General features: G+C 42.8%; 1 protein-coding gene across 1 annotated transcript; it reads right to left on the reverse strand.

Moving 5' to 3' along the window:
• Positions 1–18,068: 18,068 nt before the first annotated feature.
• LOC310790650 (E3 ubiquitin-protein ligase TRIM39-like) lies at positions 18,069–20,948 on the reverse strand. The gene has a single exon (XM_083652361.1). It carries the CDS (start codon positions 20,611–20,613, stop codon positions 19,240–19,242), a length of 1,374 nt encoding a protein of 457 aa, XP_083508487.1. The 5' UTR covers positions 20,614–20,948; the 3' UTR covers positions 18,069–19,239.
• Positions 20,949–21,916: the final 968 nt, after the last annotated feature.

Genomic DNA, 21,916 nt, shown 5'->3' on the forward strand with positions numbered 1-21,916 from the left:
AATCTCGGTGCACACAAATCTAAATCTCGGTGCACACAAATCGAAATGACGGTGCACACAAATCTAAATGAAGTGCACACAAATCTAAATCTCGGTGCACACAAATCTAAATCTCGGTGCACACAAATCTAAATGACGGTGCACACAAATCTAAATGACGGTGCACACAAATCGAAATGACGTGCACACAAATCGAAATCTCGGTGCACACAAATCGAAATCTCGGTGCAGACAAATTGAAATCTCGGTGCACACAAATCGAAATCTCGGTACACACAAATCTAACTCTCGGTGGACACAAATCGAAATCTCTGTGCACACAAATTGAAATCTCTGTGCACACAAATCGAAATCTCGGTGCACACAAAACCCGCCACACACACACAAAGTAACTTTGTATGTGTGTGGCGTTTTAACAAAACGAGAACAAATGAAAGGAAATAAATGGATAAAAAGACTGTGCAAGTAGGACAGGAAACTGGGCATTATGCATGGTCTCTACCTAAGAAATTAAACCAATACTAACAACAATTTCAATGTCACCTTGGGGCTCAGTGGATCTACAGAGAAAGTCCCCAAACTGATCTTTCTGCTGTCCACATTTAATTAGATTAGTTCCTGCTGAATGCTGGCAATGGGCCAAGTCATTCCAGTTTGAGAAAGTGCTCTTCACTTCACGTAACGTTGCATGGTTTAAGCCCAAAGCTCCAAAAGCCTCTTATTGACTTGTGTCTGTGAACGGAGGCCTCTGGTGAAAATCATCTCTGATGTCCAAATCAATGCTCACAAAAACCCAACAAAGTAAGTCAATTAGGTGTGCCGAGGGAAAGGAAGAGTAACAGGTTGAAAATAGACATGAGGGAATTAATTATGCATTCAATTAGTATTGGTGCTTTACTGCAAAATCGTTGCTTTTGGTGCTCAAGGTTTTATTTTCTGTGGTAGTAAAAGTAAGACAGAGTGGCATCGATTTCACTTTGTGTTTTTCTTCCATATCCAGCAGTAACGGCTACGCTTGGCTAGCTTTAACAACAAAGGATTAGCAAGAAAAGGCCCACAGACGCCTCCAGGGCTTTTAGCTCTCAATGGAAACAACACAGAAGCGTGCATGGTAATCCGAGGGCATGGTTTAGGAGTAAATTAAGACAACCGTGATCACTGATTATTATTTATTTTTCTATGAGGTGACCCCTGGGGGGGCTCGTCTACACGTATCCTTATTGCACTCGGTCTATAGATTAATAATGCTATGTTAAAGGAGGGTATAAAAGTGGTGCTGTGGTATAACAGGTTAATATAACAAGCGCAAAACTTTTACCACAGCACCACTTTTCCCTTGCACCCCTCAACACCCCCCATATCCCCCTAGCCAATAATCCTACCCACCCCTTGAATCCCATCTCCCTATATCTACGGCAATATTAATATTCTTCTTATTATTATTACTATTCTTATTCTTATTCTTATTCTTATTCTTATTCTTGTTATTGATCTAAAGCAGTGGTCCCCAACCACCGGGCCGCGGACCGGTACCGGGCCGCGACGCATTTGGCTGCGAGCCGGGTCCAATTTCTTTTTTTTTTTTTTTTATAAACATAGGCTATAATATTATAGGCTGTGTGTGGTAGTTGAAACATAGTTTAATGTTGATGTTTATTTATGTTTGTAGTTGAAACAAAAACATAAATACTGTATCTACATACAGTACAACACAAAAAGCTGTTATTTACCCTTTGTCGCCACCTGGTGAGTAAATATATATGTAACTAAAACCATTAAAATTGACAACCGGTCTGCAACGTTTTTTTCCATGTATTTACCGGTCCTTGGCACAAAAAAGGTTGGGAACCCCTGATCTAAAGGGATAGTTTGGATTATTTTGATATGGGGTTGTATGGAGCTTGGATTACGCCAGGTGAGCAGTATGCTCATGCTTTTTTCTGTTGTTTTTCCTCGTGACCGTGTTCGCACTCAGCAGGCAGCTCTACTTGCCTGATGCGGCCGGGCTCCATTTCTCCAAACTGGCACCGCGCCGGCTGCATTCTACTGCATGTAGTACACTGACTGTCAGCAAGTACCTCATACAACCCCACATCAACAAATCACAACTATCCCTTTAAGCCCTGCACTCCTGCTTGCATCTGAATAACACTGACTTCCTCCACTGCCTCCACACACTCTCATTAGCTGGTTACCTCCACTTCTCTTCCACTCTCTCTCTCTCTCTGACACACACAAATGCATCACTTTTTAGTTCCCCGTAACTTTGAAAGTTTTGACATGTGAATATCATTGGAATGAGTTTCTAATAATACTGTACCACTATACCTTGCTAAGATATCAAGCAATTAAATCCCATTAAAGTGATGATTAGGCTAATGATGTCACCCGGGTATTTGCTACAGCAGCACGCTTCAGCCTGGCTTCCTCCAGGAGCGCTGACGCCACTGCAGCTCCGACACTGAGTCTAAACCATCCATCTAAACTCTAATTACTCAAAGTAGAACAATTCACTGCATGGGGCTTGCAGTTTTGGGTGCGATTATCAAGTCACAGTGAATGATATGATGTCACATAGGCGACTCTAGATCGGGGGTTCTCAACCTTTTGTCACTTTTTATAAGATTATTTTTTGTTGCATTTATTGGATGGGACGGTGGATGGACGGGGCAGGTGGGGAGAGAGGGGGGATGACATGTGACGGGGGACCACAGGTCGGATTTGAACCCAGGTCGGCCACGCGAGGGACTAAGCCAGTGATACTCAACTGGCGGCCCGCGGGCCACATGTGGCCCGCGGGCGCCCCCTGTGTGGCCCGCGATGGAATTGCAATTTTTTTTTTTTTTTTTTTTTTTTTTTAACAGTGCATCTGAACGCAACATGCATGAATAAGTGTCCAAATGTTCATGTTATTCTGGCCAATACTCACTTCTGTTATAGCATTTCAGTCTGGAATATGGAATATCTTTCAATAATCTATGATTTAGCTGCTAAATTGTCAAATACCGCCATCTGCTCACTACCCAGGCACTTATGTATGTACTTAACCTAAGTAACTATCCGGTGTGCACAACATTGTCAGACTAAACTCCGTCTGACACCTACAATCCGCTACAGAAAAATGTATATTGATTGTTTATTAACTGGCCCCTGGCCTTCTATCAGTTCACAAAAGTGGCCCCCGGGCAAAGCAAGTTGAGTATCCCTGGACTAAGCCTTAGTGGTATGTGTTCTACCGGGTGAGCCACCGGAACGCCCCAACCTTTTGTAACTTAAGGCCCTGATTGTAAAAAAAAAAATCCAAGTATGACTCCTTCCCAAATAAATGAGAAAACCAAATATAAAGCCCCCACACATGAGCCGCGGTAAAAAGAGCTCTGCGCACGCTCTGCCGGCGTTTTCTATGGGGAGAGCGGTGCCTCCGTCCCAGCTATGCGTCAGTGCTTCCCTTGGCGTCGCGCGCACTGCTCAAATCTGTCACCTTGCGCTGCGCTCAAAGTTCAAATTGTTTCTACTTTTTACCACTGACCTTCCTCGCGGTGAGAGAAGACGAAATCGCTTATCATGTAAAGCCAGATTTACATGACAAAAAAAGGAGAAAACCGTGGCGGCATTTACACAATTTGGAGGACACTTAAAAAAATGATTAGTGCATAAAGTTGCTAAAGTGTAGTGTGAACAATAGTTTGTGTGAGTGTGTTCTTCGTCATCTTTAGAGAATGATAGAAATCTTGAGGGCAATTTTTGCCCCTGGATCATGGTTTTTAGGGGCATTCTGAAATTTCTTGGAGGCAAATTTCTACACTGCTAACTAGTCATTGAAATTATGCATTTTATTGCAAGTTTTTTTTTTTTTTTTTTTTTTTGTGTGTTTAGGTACCACAGTGTGCAGAAATTGGGAAAGAAAAAAGACGAGAATAACATTTTCACATGCAGAACACTGTCTTTAGGACCCTGGAGCTCTTAACCCATGTGACTGTAAAGCCAAGACTCATGGTTCTAATTAGCCCAATTTCATTCAGATATCTTGATGTCAGAGGTAAAGGGACCCATTTGAGTACTCATGCCCATTTACCTTTGTCAAAAACTTTGCCGACTTTGGAGCCATTTTACACCCGCTTCCCAGTGAGCTAGCATAACATGGCTGGTACCTATGTATTCGTATGGATGTCTAGTTTCCGCAAATACCAGAAGATGTGCTTTAAAGCTCCACTTAAAAACTCTCGTGGTCCACAATTTTTTTTTAGGTTCAACTTGAAAATATTCCGTGGCCCACTAGAGAGCACTCACGGCCCATGTGGTTGAGAAACACATCTCTAGATGTTCAGTATGCATAGTGACACCTTGTGAAGTTACATGATGAGCTTGGAGCTCCATATTAACATACAACAATAAATGCCAAAAAGCATATTTGTATACTGTACCTTTTCTTCATCAAAAATCCCGTTTGTTTCCCCCCTTCCAGGAAAATGGCATTGTTTTAGTGATTATCTTTATGATGCACCAGTAGGCCAACATAATAATAATACCATCCCATCACAGCTGTAACTTCAAGAATGGTACAGAAGTGAAACCCCTGTTTTCTTTTCCTGGAAAATCCATTTTGCAAATCCATTCTGCCAGGAAATCAGTGTAGAGGTGAATATTAAATGAAAAGGACGTGAGGCACTGTTTCGATTTATTGCATTTGTCTTTATAGTATAGTATAATATAGTACCTATGTCTTTGACAATGAAATGTCTAATACCTCAGAAAGTGCAAAAGCATAAACGACATTTCAATTATCATTTTTACATTACATTACATATTACATTACGTCATTTGGCAGACGCTTTTATCCAAAGCGACTTACAATAACACATTTTTTGTCTGCAATAGAACAATCAACTATGGAGCACAGTCTATGACAACTACAGCTTCTGAAGGAACAGTGGTACAAGTTTAGGTTAGTGGTACAAGGTTTTTTTTTTTTTTTTTTTTTTTTTTTTTTTCTTAATATAAGGAAAGAGAGAGACGAGGTTAGATCAAGAAGGGCCCAGATGGAGCCTGAAAAGGTGTGTCTTTAGTCTTTTCCGAAAGATCGGCAGTGATTCAGCAGTCCTGACCGAAGGTGGAAGCTCGTTCCACCATTGAGGTGCCAGGGACGAGAAGAGTCGAGATCGGGATGAGCGACTTTTGAGCCCCCGTAGCGAAGGAGGGGTGAGGCGACCTGCACTGGTGGAGGAGCGAAGGGAGCGGTGAGAGGTTTGGAACCTGACCATGGATTGCAGGTACCGGGGAGCTGTCTGGTGTACTGCCCTGTAGGCCAGTACCAGTGTCTTGAATTTGATGCGGGCCGAGATGGGAAGCCAGTGGAGCTCCTGGAAGAGGGGAGTGACGTGAGAGAATTTGGGTTGGTTGAATATCAGACGGGCTGCAGCGTTCTGAATGAGCTGAAGCGGTCGGATGTCGGTGGCAGGTAGGCCGGCCAGAAGCACGTTGCAGTAGTCCAGGCGGGAGGAGACAAGAGACTGGACCAGGAGTTGAGTCGCTTCTCTTGTGAGAAAGGGACGGATTTTGCGGATGTTGTAGAGAGAGAACCTACAGGAGCGCGCTGTGGCAGCTATGTTGGCAGAGCAAGACAGCTGGTTGTCAAGGATCACCCCGAGGTTCTTGGCTGTTTGGGAGGGGAGTACAGTGGTGTTGTCAATGGAGATGGAGAGATCTGCAAGAGGGCAGTCTTTTCCTGGGAGGAAGAGTAGCTCGGTCTTACCAAGGTTGAGCTTGAGGTGGTGGGCAGACATCCAGTCGCCAATGTCTTTGAGGCATGCAGAGATGCGAGCCTCGATTTGAGTGTCAGAGGGGGGGAAAGAAAGGAAAAGCTGGGTGTCATCAGCATAGCAGTGATAAGAAAAGCCATGAGAAGAGATCACATAGGCAAGAGATCTGATATAGAGAAGGAAAAGTAAGGGGCCCAGGACTGAGCCCTGGGGGACACCGGTGGTAAGAGGACAGGATCTGGAGAGGGACCCTCTCCATGAGACCTGGTATGAGCGGTTAGAGAGGTAAGAAGCAAACCAGGAGAGTGCAGAGCCTGAAATGCCGAGGTCGGACAGAGTGGAAAGAAGGATTAGGTGGTTGACTGTATCGAAGGCAGCAGACAGGTCAAGGAGGACAAGAACAGAAGAGAGGGATGAGGCCTTAGCAGTGTGAAGGGCCTCTGTGACAGCAAGAAGAGCTGTCTCAGTGGAGTGAGAGGCCTTGAAACCGGACTGCAGAGGGTCCAGGAGGTCATTTTGGGAGAGATAGAGAGAAAGTTGTTCGGACGCTGCTCGTTCGAGGGTTTTGGAAAGGAATGAGAGAAGAGAGACAGGTCTGTAGTTGTGAATAGCAGTAGGGTCAAGGGAGGGTTTCTTAAGCAGAGGCTTGACTCTTGCAGTCTTTAGAGCAGGGGGGACAAGACCAGAGGACAGAGAGGAGTTAATGAAGGTAGTGAGGAAGGGAGATATGTTAGGTGAGATGGTTTGGAGGAGAGAGGAAGGGATAGGATCGAGGGGGCAGTAAGTGGCTCGGTTTGAGCTGATGAGTTTAAGCACTTCATCAGGAGAGAGAGGAGAGAAGGAAGCAAATCCAGGGGCAGGGGGCTGAGGAGCAGGATTGGAGTCGGGAGTGTTAGTGGGGGTGGCTGGAGGATGGAAGGAGGAGCTGATGTCGTCCACCTTTTTTGTAAAGAAGGTTACAAAATCATCAGCAGAGAGGGAGGAGGGAGGGGGAGGGGAGGGAGGGTTGAGGAGCGTGGAGAAGGTGGCGAACAGTTTACTGGGATTGGATGCAGAGGACTGGATTTCAGAGATGAAGAAGGAGGTTTTTGCTTTAGAGACAGCATCAGTGAAGTTTGAGTGGATAAGGTGGTAGGAAGAGAGATCTTCAGGGAGATGTGATTTTCTCCATTTTCTCATTTTCTTTTGACACCATAATCACATGAAACATACAGTAGGCTATCCCTGCAGCTCGGGAAATACATTTTAATTTTCCAATTTGCATCATCAGTTGAATTTGAATAAAGATCATCATAAAGCCTGGAAATCTCTATTTAAATGAACTGTCAACTATATGAAATGGCAAATGCAATGCACATCATTGAATTTCAATTGTGCTTCCTTCCATCACTTCCTGTGCACCAGAGAATTGTACAGCTATCTATTTAGTATTCCCAGTCTTCCCATTAATGTCACATGCATGCATTTCCTGGCATTACAGTGTTTTACGCACAGCTCATTGACTGTGACTGTCCTTTGATTAGAACCCTTAACCCTTACCATACACACAGCTCATTGACTGTGACTGTCTTTTGATTAGAACCCTAACCCTTACCATACACACAGCTCATTGGCTGTGGCTGTCCTTTGATTAGAACCCTAACCCTTACCATACACACAGCTCATTGGCTGTGACTGTCCTTTGATTAGAACCCTAAAGGCCTAAACATGGTCGTCCGTCAGAGCCTCGCCCCGCCCTCCCCGTGTGACGGCGGGGGGAGCGCCGTCCTACGGGGAGGGGCCGCCGTCGGCTGACGGGGGCTGCTCGAAAATGTGACTCAACGGCGACGATACGTGCGTGACGACAGCTGCAGGAGAGTTGTGATTGGCCGTTGCCCTGGCTCTTCGTCGTAAAGTCGCCTTTCAAAGCATGATGTTAGATTATAACAACTAGTTGTGTGGCTTAGCCTTCCCAAATGTTGAGGGTCGTTTTTTAGAATTTAATACATAGAATTGGGAACGTTACATTCAATTTAATTCAGACTGCCTGGCACACAATCTCCGCCATTTTCACACGGAGCTTCCGCGGGGGGGGGGGGGGAGCGGGGGCGTAGTGGCGTCCGAGTATGTGGGGCTCGCTGGCGCCGCCAGACGGCGAGACGGCTCCAATTCGAGGCGGACGGACGACCATGTTTAGGCCTTAACCCTTACCATACACACAGCTCATTGACTGTGACTGTATTTTGATTAGAACCCTAACCCTTACCATACACACAGCTCATTGACTGTGACTGTCTTTTGATTAGAACCCTAACCCTTACCATACACACAGCTCATTTACTGTGACTGTCCTTTCATTATAAACCTAACCCTTACCATACACACAGCTCATTGACTGTGACTGTCCTTTCATTATAACCCTAACCCTTACCATACACACAGCTCATTTACTGTGACTGTCCTTTCATTATAACCCTTAACCCTTACCATACACACAGCTCATTGGCTGTGACTGTCCTTTCATTAGAACCCTAACCCTTACCATACACACAGCTCATTGGCTGTGACTGTCCTTTCATTATAACCCTAACCCTTACCATACACACAGCTCATTGGCTGTGACTGTCCTTTCATTATAACCCTTAACCCTTACCATACACACAGCTCATTGGCTGTGACTGTCCTTTCATTATAAACCTAACCCTTACCATACACACAGCTCATTGGCTGTGACTGTCCTTTCATTATAAACCTAACCCTTACCATACACACAGCTCATTGGCTGTGACTGTCCTTTCATTATAAACCTAACCCTTACCATACACACAGCTCATTGGCTGTGACTGTCCTTTCATTATAACCCTTAACCCTTACCATACACACAGCTCATTGGCTGTGACTGTCCTTTCATTATAAACCTAACCCTTACCATACACACAGCTCATTGGCTGTGACTGTCCTTTGATTAGAACCCTTAACCCTTACATACACACAGCTCATTGGATGTGACTGTCCTTTGATTAGAACCCTCTTACCATACACACAGCTCATTGGCTGTGACTGTCCTTTGATTAGAACCCTCTTACCATACACACAGCTCATTGACTATGACTGTCTTTTGATTAGAACCCTAACCCTTACCATACACACAGCTCATTGGCTGTGACTGTCCTTTGATTAGAACCCTAATCCTTACCATACACACAGCTCATTGGCTGTGACTGTCCTTTGATTAGAACCCTAAATCTTACCACACACAGCTAATTGACTGTGACTGTCCTTTCATTAGAACCCCCTGTTAATTTATTACAATCACCTGGCCATGTGGTGATGTAACAGAATAGAGCACCAGGAATGAGTCTGGAAGCAGCATGTTGGATCTTCAAGGGAAAAGTGACTGAGTCTTAGAATGGGAATTTCGCTGAAATGCATGAAATAAGGTCTGTCGTTAGCAAAAGTTTGTGTTCAGCAGGATAATCTTCACAAACGTGAATCATTTTTATGACTTTTTTTGCATTTTCTGAAAATCGCTTAAAAAACACATTTACGTTTCTAAAGTCATAAAGGTCATTCACGCTTGTGAAGATTATCCTGCTGAACACAAATGACCACCCCCATAAACTTTTGTTAACCACAGACCTTATTTTATGCATTTAAGCGAAATCCCCAAACCCCATTCACTTTCCCCCTGAGGATCCAACATGCTACTTCCGGACTCATTCCTGCGGTGCTCTATAAATGTGATCTAGGAGGAGGTCCCTGTTGCCTGAACAACTTATTGGATATCATCATTATCCTTCACACTTTTTATTTTATTTTAGTTCACATACCTGGGTATTCAGTGCACCTATTTAATAATGTATGCCCCAAAAAAAATCAAAAATATAATTTCTTTAGTTTTTCACACTTTTTCACATCAAAAGTTCATTTTTCACGATTTGTATTCAGGATACTGTAATCTACCTTATGGTGATGTAACGAAGAACTATCGAATTTCTACACAATTTCAACCAAACATATCACGACTGGGCAGCTGTCAATCAATCTTCATTTTGAGGAGAAAATTCTGCAGGCAAGATGGCCGCCTAGCGCCTACATGGGCAGACTTTTTTAAGCCCATTAATGTTAATATACTTGGCCAATAAGTATGTAACGTACAAAATAAAACAAACGGTAATGTCTTCATTTAATGTAGAATGCATAGGACATGTAACTGGTTCATTAAACTCGCATTCCAGGAATAACGTTAACGTCCGCGGGTCTTCCCCCCCGCCCCTCGGACATTCCAAGCCGGCAGGCGGCACATTTGCCTCGGCTCAAACAGCAGTACGCACAGAGGCAGCCTGTTCCCCGGTTCTCTGCGGAGCCACAGCTCAATTTGGGGGCGGAACACGCCAGGATTGGCCAATGCGAACTCCAAACAGGGGTTGCACAACCAAGAAGGTAATAGGACTCCGACTGGGGGGTATCTAGGGGGCGGCTGTGGTCCCCCTAGACAAAGACATTTTGTATATTTTAAAGTCAAATGCATTAATCTGGTGCACTCTGAGAGCAAAATGAAGAGGCTAGTAGATATGATCTAACTTGTCGCAGAACATCAATTTTGGTTTATTTGGTAAAAGTGGCACTGTATTCCTTCTGGTTTTCTTCATTGTTCATGATTTTGTGGAAAGTATTCACTAAAGAGTCTGTGAATGCTGCTATTAAATTGTGTTTACTTTTGCTACTAAACCAACATCAGGACATCCAAGCAAGTTCTGACAGAGAGCAATGCCATTGGACAAACACATTTGCTTATACCATGGTCTGGGTGAATACTCGATTCTGATTGGCTGCAAGGTGTCCATTATTTTGTGATATTGTACAGTGATAATGTACACCTAGCTAAATGGTCTGTTCACCATTCATATCAATGCGCCATAGTTTCATCAGTGTTATCAAGAGAGCTGTCTGAGCTCTATACCCCCGTTAAGGGTTAATATGACAATTTTCTAAGTTGAGAAAAAAATTGAGTCGGTCAAAGTAACTATTTAAATCACCCCTGTGTGCTCAGTTTATCAAAAATAACTCTTATTTACAATTTCGGAGATTTCCCTCCCCTGACAGAAGCCGGCTCTGAGGCATGATTTCTAACCCCACATAGGATAAGCAATAACCACGCCCTGTGGCGCCGGGATTGGCCAGGAGCATTTAAGCTTGGGACTAAAGCACCTGGGGTTTTTCATCTTTTAAAATAAAGATGTTTAAAAAACTATTGTCTAGTGCTGTAGCCTACCTTCTCTCTGGGAAAGAATTAAGCTTGAAATTAACGATATGATACATTATATTATATGAGCTATGAACGTGAACACAACACCGTTTATATTATTGCATGTTTTTGTAGATTGTGTACATTGTGTAGATTACAATTATTATGCTTATTATTATTATTACTATGCTAAGGAAGGTAGGTGACCATCATTCATTTCAATGTCCGCTCTCAATGTCCGCTCTCGAAATCGCTGTCCTTCTCAAGAGCTATTCAGTTGGTTCATGAAATCGCTGGGCTGCGTGCCCTCCAGTGTTGCTCCTGGCCAATCCCGGCGCCGCAGGGCGTGGTTATTGCTTATCCTATGTGGGGTTAGAAATCACGCGTCGCTGATTCATTTTGAGGAAATGACACCCGGGTTTCAGTGAGGGATTAAACATGTTTATTAGTGGCGCTATTGTTTCAACACCATGCGCCGAGGTTCACACAACCCTTTTCGCTCCGTAAGTACATTTGAAATTTCATTTGCGAAACTTTATCGAGTAGTTTGAAAGATTTAGCAGACGGAGCGACCTGTGGACGCTACATCGGCGGTGTACTAATAAGGGACTGCGAAGCGTTAGCTTAGCAGTCCTGAAAGGGGCTAGCACACACCATGGCACGAAAATAAATTTGACTATAGTACAGCTGAAATTTTCTCCATAGACATTTCAGAACATCCCCCCCAAAAAAATTTAAGCTTTGAACCGAACTACACATACTGCATTTGCAAACGATGTCATCAATTCATTTCCCCTTAATTTCAACGTGGATACAAAACAGTAGCCTATAATAATTATGGATTCGTGATTATTGGTCTGGCTACCGACCACGCGCAACTTTGGAGCGGTTTCCATCGCCGTTTCACAGACTGACAGGTTCATGAACAGTTGTTTTTAAAGCACAGCTGGAAGCGGGACTCGTACTGGGAGCAGGACCAGGTGGGTCCAAACCCAGCCGCCCCGTCTCTCAGTCCGTCAGGCTGATGCTCTCCAGAGAAAACGAAAGCAAGAGTCTCTGTCTGCTGGACGTCTCGCTGTCCGCCCCGCTCGCCTCCTCTGTGGCGGACATCATGTGCGAAGTACTGTTCAAGCTCGGACGCTCGTGACACGACACGGCGACCTGGGAACTGGCTCCTATTATATTTTTATTTAAAGGAGGACTTACCCCCTAGATATGTATCAGAACAGTGATTTGAAAATACCTATGGAAAAAAACCAAGAAATGACATGCTCTTGTCTATACTATACTCTTTGGCTGTCCTCAGCCCAGGAATTCTTTCCGGAAATCGACGCCATTACAGCTTCAGATGTTTTAGGGGTTAGGGTTAGGGGTTGAATGTGATGAATGTGAATTATTTTGACCATTTTGCAGTTTGACCATCAGTATTGCCTAAGCACAACATTATAAAGCAGAGGGAGGCTTTAAAAAAGAAAAAAATATTAAAGACCCCCTAAAGTCATGTTAACACATTCACTGCCAGCCTTTTTTTTTTACTGTAGGTAGCTTTTGCCAGAGGGTTTTTTTGAGGATTCTGGCTCATTTTACAAGAGCCAAGGATAATTTTCTGCTTGGACTTTGTGAACAGAAAGTTCACAAAAGTACTAATAGAATGTGTGCTTTCTCTGTCTAAAAGAGTTAGTTTGTAGAGTTAGTAGTTATGTAGATATTAGCCGTTGAGTACAGCATGGTTTCAGCGTCTGAGACAAAAAGCTGAGATAATCGCAGTTTTGTGAAATTCAATCAAATAGTCACTTTAACCATTTATTTTTGGCATCAGTGAGACATCAGACATAAACAATATAGTTCTGAACAGTAATTTCCTCCATAGCAGCACCCGCACCCCCTCTCCTTACAACTCCTCCCTCCGTGGGCGTGTCTGGTGGATTTCAGCAGCGTTTGTCAGTCACAAGCCAGTCTCTCCTGCCTGTCTGAGCAGTGAGCAGCAGCCTCCCTCTCTGGCGGCCCCTCGTCGGCGAGCGTGGATGTGGCTTAATCCGTTCTTGGATTTTCGGTTGAGAGCTTTGACGAAGCCTTGTGTGACTCTAGGCTTTATGCTGCGCGCTTCAAAGTGTGCTTTCCACCCAGTCCACCTTTGGAACCCCCCACCGCCGTGCGCCCGTGTGAAAGGTTTTCGCCTACAGTATGAGAATGAGGCTCGTTCGCTTCTGGGTCCTCGGTTGAGCTCAGCTGGAATGCGTGCGTTTCTGGCCAACAACACTCAATAGTCTGAGCACCGTCGCCACTCAGTGGGTCGGCGGAATGGATTGCACACGCCCGGCGGCTCTAACAGTATAATAGAAGATGCAAAAGGGCCAGATCAACGATCCACCGTCAAAAAAAAAAAATCGATTCTGAAAACGTGTTAACACGTTGTTGGCAGTCAACAGCTGGATTCTGAAAACGTGTTTACACGTTGTTGGCAGTGAATGTGTTAAAATACTCTTTTTGAATAAGAATGTGTCTGATGGGTTTCCCACAAAATAAAGTTAAATTATCTTGTTGAAATCCTTAAAATGACATCTACTGCCTTCTCCCTCATTAAAAATTCCATAAATATGCAAATATATTTCATCTCAAAAGTGTTCCTGCTGGACACAAGATAGTCTCCTACTTCATTGTCAAGTCGATTCTCAGTGGAGGTGCACTGGAGACTTCAAGTGACATCACACTGACTCACTCACATTGACTTCCAAACTATTTGTGATGTCACAAACTCGTAGGCCCGCCCCCTGAAAACTGCTCCTGAAGGAAGAAGAAGAAAAGCATAGTTTGACTTTAGGGGGTCTTTCAACTTTGAACCGGTTTCCTCTCCACCCAGTAGCGGAGCGTACGCCGGGGCAGAGGGTGCGGCCGCCACGGGCCCACTCGTCAGGGGGGCCCATCAAAAAAAAATTTTTTTTTTTTTTTTTGCAGGCCAGGCCACCTGGCTGGCAACCTGTGTTTTTATTTTTCTTCTTCAGAACAAGCTTGTCTGTAAAGTGGCTTCACTGTAGTCTTTCTTGGACATAATATTACTTGGCTCAATGAGTGACAAATTGTGTTTTTGGATATAGGGGCTATCAGCTATTTTACAGTTGTGACTTAAAATGACTTTATTTAATAAAGTCAGTGGTGTGAGTCTGAGAGGAATTCAATCAATAGACAATAACATTGGTGTGTTTAAAATGAGATATTCCACTAAATATGGCTAAAACCGATTCAAACATGCAAAAAAGGCACATTTTTCTTCGCGGCCTGGCAGGCCCGGTTCTACGGGGGTGCACAAGCATGCATTGCACCCTTATTTGTCTGCATGCTCAGTTGAAAAGTTAAAAAAAAAAAAAAAAAAAAATTTTTTTTTTATAAATGCTACAGCTGCACACTTACTGTTTAAACTTGAATTATAGTTGTTGTTTTTCTTTGTTCTTTGATGTGATTTTATGGCTTTTTGGCACCTATATGTAACCTTTTAAGGTTGAGATAATTGTATTATCATTATATGGTCCAAATATTTCAGTAAAGCACTTGAAACACTTGAAATATTCTTGCTTGGGTGGTATCATTCTACTTGAAATGATGGTCAAATGCATTATTTTTAGTAAAATAACATGTCAAATTTTTGACATGTTCGGCCGGGCATCTGCACCCCTTCCTATCTAGGATGCACCCCTAGTCATCTTGTTTTGGAACCGGCCCTGCGGCCTGGCCTGGCCTTCAAAAAAAAAAAAAAAAAAAAAAAAATTTGATGGGGCCCCCCCAAGAGCTTTGCCCCCTCTGGGCTGATAGGGTCGCTCCGCCCCTGTCTCCACCAATCAGAGCCGCTTTCCCTTCAGTCTCATCTCCATCATCATCATCATCATCCTTTTCCTGTAAATACAAGTTGTACATTTCAAGCATCCGGTTCCTCCTTTCCTCTCCAACAGATTGTGTTCAAACTGGGTGACGATTGTTAATGATGAATTAACAGTATCATAAGTTTCATCACAATATCATATATTGATTCTTTGGACAACGATACGATATTTGCTGATATCCCAAAGTCTGCCACAATACAATTTCGATTCACTTCCAATTCACAGGCCTGTGATCGAGATGATGTCATATGCCCACTTGACACAATCAGTTACATATATCAACTCACAATATGCAACTAAACTATGATTTGACCATTTTATTTCTGAGTGAATAACAATCTATTATTTTTAATAAAAGGAACGCTTGGATGGAAACAAGACGTGCCATGGGAATTTCAAAGATGATATATATAGATATTTTCACTTTGCATCTATGATATTGGATCGTTGATCATTGAATCTATTGATCTAGATCGATGTGTCATCAGACCCCTAATTAACAGTCATTTATCATCACAAAATCGTGCTCATCTGAATATGAATCTTTTAGTTTCGGTCTTCAGAGGATGTGAATATTTTTTTTTTGCTGTATTTAAACATAAAATAACCAGCTGTTTCAGAATGTTTGTGGGACATCCTGATGTGGGACAACATATGGCCATGGGACAGACTCGCTGTACAGGACGGACCGTCTTCAACACCACTTCAAACAGTTATAGTTAAACAAAAATGTAACAAGAAAAATACAACAAAGAAAAATATCTACATCCAGAATGTCTCCTCTCTTGATTTGACGAAACGTTGTTTATTCAGTATGAGATCTTTACTTTACTAATGTTTCACATGTTAAAGAATAAACATACATGAAATATGGTTGAGCACTGTGAACGCAGCTCTAGTGTTCTAAGCAGGGAAGAACAGTTTCAGCTTTCACCAACGGCATCGGCAATCAGTGGTGTATAAAGTACTCGAAAACCATACTTACGTAAGTAAAAGTAAAGATATCTTACCAGAAAAAGACTTTGGTAAAAGTCAAAGTCACTTATTAGAATATTACTTGAGTAAAAGTCTTAAAGTACTTGATATTTTCTGTACTTAAGTATCAAAAGTAATTTTCTGATATTAAATGTACTTAAGTATTGAAAGTAAAAAGTGCAAGTAAATGCTGCAAAAAAAAATCAAGCAAAAGACATGTCTGGGCTTGAGTGGAAGTCTATTTCTTCTTATTGACTTTTACAGCCGCTGGCAAACAACGTTATGTTGCATTACAGCCACCAAATGGAATGGCGTGTGGATCGTGATTAACGTAACTTGCAAACTAGGAGCACTGATTTGCCAAACCTGATTGCTTGCAGGCTACGCAATTTCTTCTGCTTTTACTTTGTAACTAAGATGCTTGGGGGAAATGTAGAGGAGTAAAAGTATCCATTGTATTTGGGAAATGTAGTGGAGTAAAAGTGAAAGTTGACAGAAATATAAATACTCAAATAAAGTACAGATACTCAGAGTACAGATACTCAGAAAAAATACTTAAGTACAGTACTTAAGTATTTATACTTAGTTAGATTACACCACTGTCGGCAATTGATGCTTCCAAATGTTTGGTTCTTTGAGAAGTCAGACTACGGAAATTAATTGCTCTCAAAAGAAAATATGTTATTACAGCCCGTTCTCTTGAAATCTGTACAAATAACACAACTTTTCACTTTGAAATTGCATACGATACGCCAAATGTTCCGATTGTGTGCAGTTTAACCTAACTTCAGTCTGACATTGGAATATGTTGCTGACAAGTAAGATCAGGGGTGAGAGAGAGAGAGCCGGCATGCCCTGTTTTTATCCCCGACCCAAACCATAACCTTAACCAAGTTGTTGTAGTTGCCTAAACGTAACTAACGCAGCAACCTTTTCAAATTAACCTACGTGACCTTTTCAGTTGTTTCAGTTGCAGCCACGTGCATAGAAGACTCATTGGTCACCGGTCTCTGCATGCAAAATTTGACTTTGCAGTACACATTGCACATATTTTGAAAGTGGAAACCTGTGTTATTTGTAGGCTATGGGGTGAAGCCATGGGGTGAGGTTGGGTTGGTTATTATGACCAGTGTGTTGATGTCCAGTTCATTCCAACAGTTATTCAGTGAGGTGTTGTCATTTCCTGTTTTGGTGAACTAACTTTCTCTCAGCCAGCGTCTCCTCTACTGCTACTACAGTTAGTGATTGACTACGTTTCCCAGAATGCCTCACGACAACCACCAGGGAAGGAGTATGAACTTCATCCAGCTGAGTTTGGAGAAAAGAATAATGATGGTAGTAATTTCTCCAGCAGTGTTACTTGGGGGGTAACTCATTAAGACTAACATTACATGTAATATATTACTTTTAGCAGTAACTTAGTAATATAACTTATTACCATTAGGATTTCAGTAATATACCAGTTACTTTGTCAAGTAACACAAGTTACAAATTGAGCTATTTTTATTTTATTTTAAGCACAGATTTAAATAAGGATACAATCATTTCCTAATCAAATTCTGTGTTTTTATGCAAATAACCACCGTACATGACAATAACAAAGGAAAAGAATAACATTTAGAATTTTTGGTGAGTTTACACTCACTTCAAGATCGTTACAATTATTTTTGGGGATGGTTCTGGGATGGCGATGTCATTCTGCTACTGCTGTTGTTTTGGTGAAAGTAATGTAAAAGTGGTGTAATAAGTAACGAGTTACTCTACACAGTCAGTAATATTGTAAAGTAACTTATTACTTTCAAATGAAAGTAACTAGTAATATGTAGTATTTTACACTTTGAAAGGAACTTGCCCAACACTGTTCTCCAGTCAACCCCATGACTCAGAATAACCTGTCTCTCTCCTGCTCCTGTGGTGGAGAAAATGTTCTCTTCTACGATGGGTCTCCCTGTATTATGGTTGAACGTCTCTTGGTGCAAAACGGCAGCTCTAGAAAGAAGCCCTCACTCTTTGCTTCTGATCTGACACAAATTTTCTTTCAGTCTAAATGGGTTGAAAACTTCTGCACTTAATATTGTTTGACCTGCTCCTTATATTTTTCTGTATGTGGCCCACAACCAAAAAGTTTGGCCACCCCTGGTAAGCAATTAAGGAATTCAAGGCATGTACTGTATTATCCTCATTCCTTTATTGGCATACAGTATTATTAGCATACATTAGTTGACGTTATTATTCACAGACATTTCCTTCATGTTAATGCACCAGCAAAATAATGATTGTTCACGAGTCCCAAATCTCAAGTCCGAGTCAAATCTCAATGTCATTCATGCACAAATGACATAACTCGTCCACAGCTGAACTCAAATCAACTCTCAACAATAACTCAAACTAAATGAATGCCTGTGGAACGGTTTAGTTTTTGGATTATGTGTGACATCATGTATAAAATAAATCAGCATTGTTTTTCGGTGAAGTTCTCCTTTAACTTCTACCGGAAAAGGTATAGCAAATGGGTAACTTTCAGCAAACGTGTTTACGCCAGTGTGCTTCTATAATACAAGCCAAGAAGAAAAGGAATACAATAATCAATAAACAACAATCAACCTTAATCAAATTCCAGTGCATATTACTACAGGTACCTGAGGAATTCATGTATTGAATCAAGTTAAACCTGTTGTCACCTACAAATTAGACCAAACTAACCAAAATAACACCAACTATCATCTATCTACTAATGTCTGTTCTCTGATGATGTCATAAATCACTGTCATCAGTGATGTCGTAAGAGCAGTGTGAGCCCGCACAGCGGTCGAGCTGCAGGGCGGGCGAGGCTACGTAGCGGCCGAGCTAGCGCGGGCCTAGGAATCGCTATGCCTAAATAACTGCCAAAACTTGATGATTATAGTTGACATCTAAACACCAGTTTAGTGCATCCAACAGGAATCATATACAAAAGTACATAATGAAAATATATTTTACCATCAACAATCAACAACTCAAACACATAATCACTTAAATTAGTCATATAGGATCGATGGTCAGTTGAAGGTTTTTTGAACACAGTTAAGGGAACAAACTGTCATCAGTCCTAATCATACACAGCCTGGCAGTAGAGGTGGAGCACAGGTCAAAGGTCAAGAGGGAGGGAGTAGAGGATCATGGGAAAGTTCTAGGGTGACTTTCCTACACACTGAAACAAACATATTCTGACAGTAGCCTACAACAGATTCCACTGTCTCAATGTGTTTGAGCTCAGTCTTTCAGTTTATTCTGACAGAATATAGTGATGATGATGATGATGTGTTAGAATAACGTCTTCTGCCACTGATGAAGTCTCTCATGGCTCTCATGAGGACTTCCAGAGAGTCCACCACCCTGTAGATCATCCTCATCACCTTCATCTCTAACTGTGCTGGCCCACTGTTACAGAGACCTTCACTGGTAAAATCTTCACAGGGGGCCCAAACCCAATGTTAAAGTATGGAAACAGCCTGTCAGTGAAGGTGTGTGCGAAGGTGAGTATGTGTGTGTTAGTATCAGGATCAGAGAATGACAGCTTTCCTCTGTTCCAGTCCAGATGCACTCTGACCCTCTGCAGCTTCTTCTTCACTGCGAGAACAATGCCTGGACCTGATGTTATGTTACCATTATCTAACTCTATTCTCCATAATCTAGACACTCTGTGGTCAGACAGAGCTGCCACACCCAGGAGCCATCTTGTATTGTCTCCAACATCAACATCCCAGCTGTGAGTCCCCGAGTTAAAGCTCTCAGATCCCAGAACACCATACAGAGAAATTCTCTCTGGGTTTTCAGGAAGCTGCTGTCCCTGTCCACATCTCACACTGGTCAGATCTTCAGACAGGATGAGACTCGAACCGGCAGTGTTGGAGTCCAGAATCACAGGAGTGTAGCAGACCATCTCCTTCATCTTGTTCCAGACAGTGAAGCTCAGGTTGCCCAGGTGTTTGGCCTCATCTATCAGAGCTCCTGAGACCAGCTGTGGATCCTCCTGCAGGGGGCGCTGGACTCTTTCCACTGTAGCCTTGTAGTTCTGCAGGAACGAGACATCTTCAGCTCTCAGCTCCTTCTCTATGGCTCTGAGTGTGTCTGAAAGAGCTGCTATCTCTCTGCTCAGACCTTCAATCTTCTTCTTCATCGTCTGACTCTTCTGCTCCTCTTCCTCCCTCAGTGCAGAGATCCTGGCCTCCTCTTCCTCTTGTAGAAACTGGTGAAGCTTCTTAAACTCCTTCTTAATCTGCCTCTCTGAGCGTTGGGCCTGGACCTTAATGTGTTCTGCTGTTTGATCACAGTTTCCTTTAACTTTATTAAAGAGCTTCAGTTTCTCCTGTAAGGGCTTCAGTGATTCCTGAAGTTCCTTCTTGTGCTGCCGTGCAGCTTCATCGATGGGTCTGATTCTGTGGTTTGTGTGTGTTTCTGAATGCAGACAGACAACACACACTGCCTGCTGATGGTCCAGACAGAAGAGCTTGAGTTTCTCAGAGTGCAGACTGCAGAGAAGCTCAGATTCTGCTGAAGCTCTCTGATCCCTCTCCAGTAAGAAAGCCTCACACAGGTTCTTTAACACCAAGTTACAAGGTGGATGACCCTTTGAAGATACTTTCTTACAAATTGGACACTCGTGTATGAGTTTCTCTGTCCACCAGTTCTGCAGACAGGCTTTACAGAAGCTGTGGCTACATGACAGGACGACAGGATCTTTAAAGATGTCATGGCAGATGATACAGGAGAAATCCACCTCTGATATGGAAGCCATTTTCTCTCTGAGTGAAGCTGAAAACTCACCAGGCAGACCAGTCAAACAGGAAGTGAGTCAGGCTGCTGTGGCACCACTCGCTCCTCTAGAAAGTTCTCTGGAAGTTATTTCACTTTGATTCGTGTTTCTCTAAATCTGTTCAGTGTGCAGTCAGCAGCAGGTTGAGGCAGTATTCTGTTCAGTGTGCAGTCAGCAGCAGGTTGAGGCAGTATTCTGTTCAGTGTGCAGTCAGCAGCAGGTTGAGGCAGTATTCCAGTATTCTCTCCTGTAGCTGTCCTCCCTCAGTGGAAGTGGTGGCTTTGGTCTGAAGGTGAATCTTATCGTGTCTCTCTGCGTGTCTGTTCTCAGTGAGGAGAGGAATAATAACAGGCTGTTTCCTGGTTGATCTCAGGTGAAGCAGATAAGGGGCGGAGCTTTAATAGTCATGCTAAAATACCACGTGATTTGGGAAATGTGACTCAAGGCATGGGCGGATCCAAAGGGTTGATTGGCCCCCCATCAAATTATTTTTTACATCATTTGTCTGGTTAACTTTGACTGACAGTGAAATTGCCCAATCTTGGGCTGCAGACTGCACCACACTTCATTGATTTAGGTACCTACAAATTGAAAAATATGGACGTGACAGTTTTTCCACTTGCTGAAAACAAAATAATTTATTATGAACATGTAAAACAATGACTTTATTAAGCATGTAGACCAGACATAATATTCAACCACACCATGACACAGTAATATGTACTGTAGAAGTACAGCTAGAAGGAAGCAGCCGCCCACGCACACACCTTGCCCCTTTCGGAACTGCTAAGCTAACGCTTCGCAGTCCCTTATTAGTACACCGCCGATGTAGCATCCACAGGTCGCTCCGTCTGCTAAATCTTTCAAACTACTCGATAAAGTTTCGCAAATGAAATTTCAAATGTACTTACGGAGCGAAAAGGGTTGTGTGAACCTCGGCGCATGGTGTTGAAACAATAGCGCCACTAATAAACATGTTTAATCCCTCACTGAAACCCGGGTGTCATTTCCTCAAAATGAATCAGCGACAAACACTCGTCTTCTTCTGCGCTGCTGGGGCCGGAAGTGATAGCGAGCGCTATGGTTGCTATGCGCACCACCCATGACAGCAGCGCAGAAGAAGACGAGTGTTTGTTGCTGATGCGTGATTTCTAACCCCACATAGGATAAGCAATAACCACGCCCTGTGGCGCCGGGATTGGCCAGGAGCATTGAAGCTTGGGACTAAAGCACCTGGGGTTTTTCATCTTTTAAAATAAAGATGTTTAAAAAACTATTGCTTGTT

This window comes from Poromitra crassiceps (assembly GCF_964638095.1).
Source record: "Poromitra crassiceps genome assembly, chromosome: 2".
NCBI classification, from domain to species: domain Eukaryota; kingdom Metazoa; phylum Chordata; class Actinopteri; order Beryciformes; family Melamphaidae; genus Poromitra; species Poromitra crassiceps.

Bases quoted from the DNA above. Each gene is read 5' to 3' on its own strand.
- LOC310790650 (XM_083652361.1), bottom strand. From the start codon at position 20,613: ATGGCTTCCATATCAGAGGTGGATTTCTCCTGTATCATCTGCCATGAC.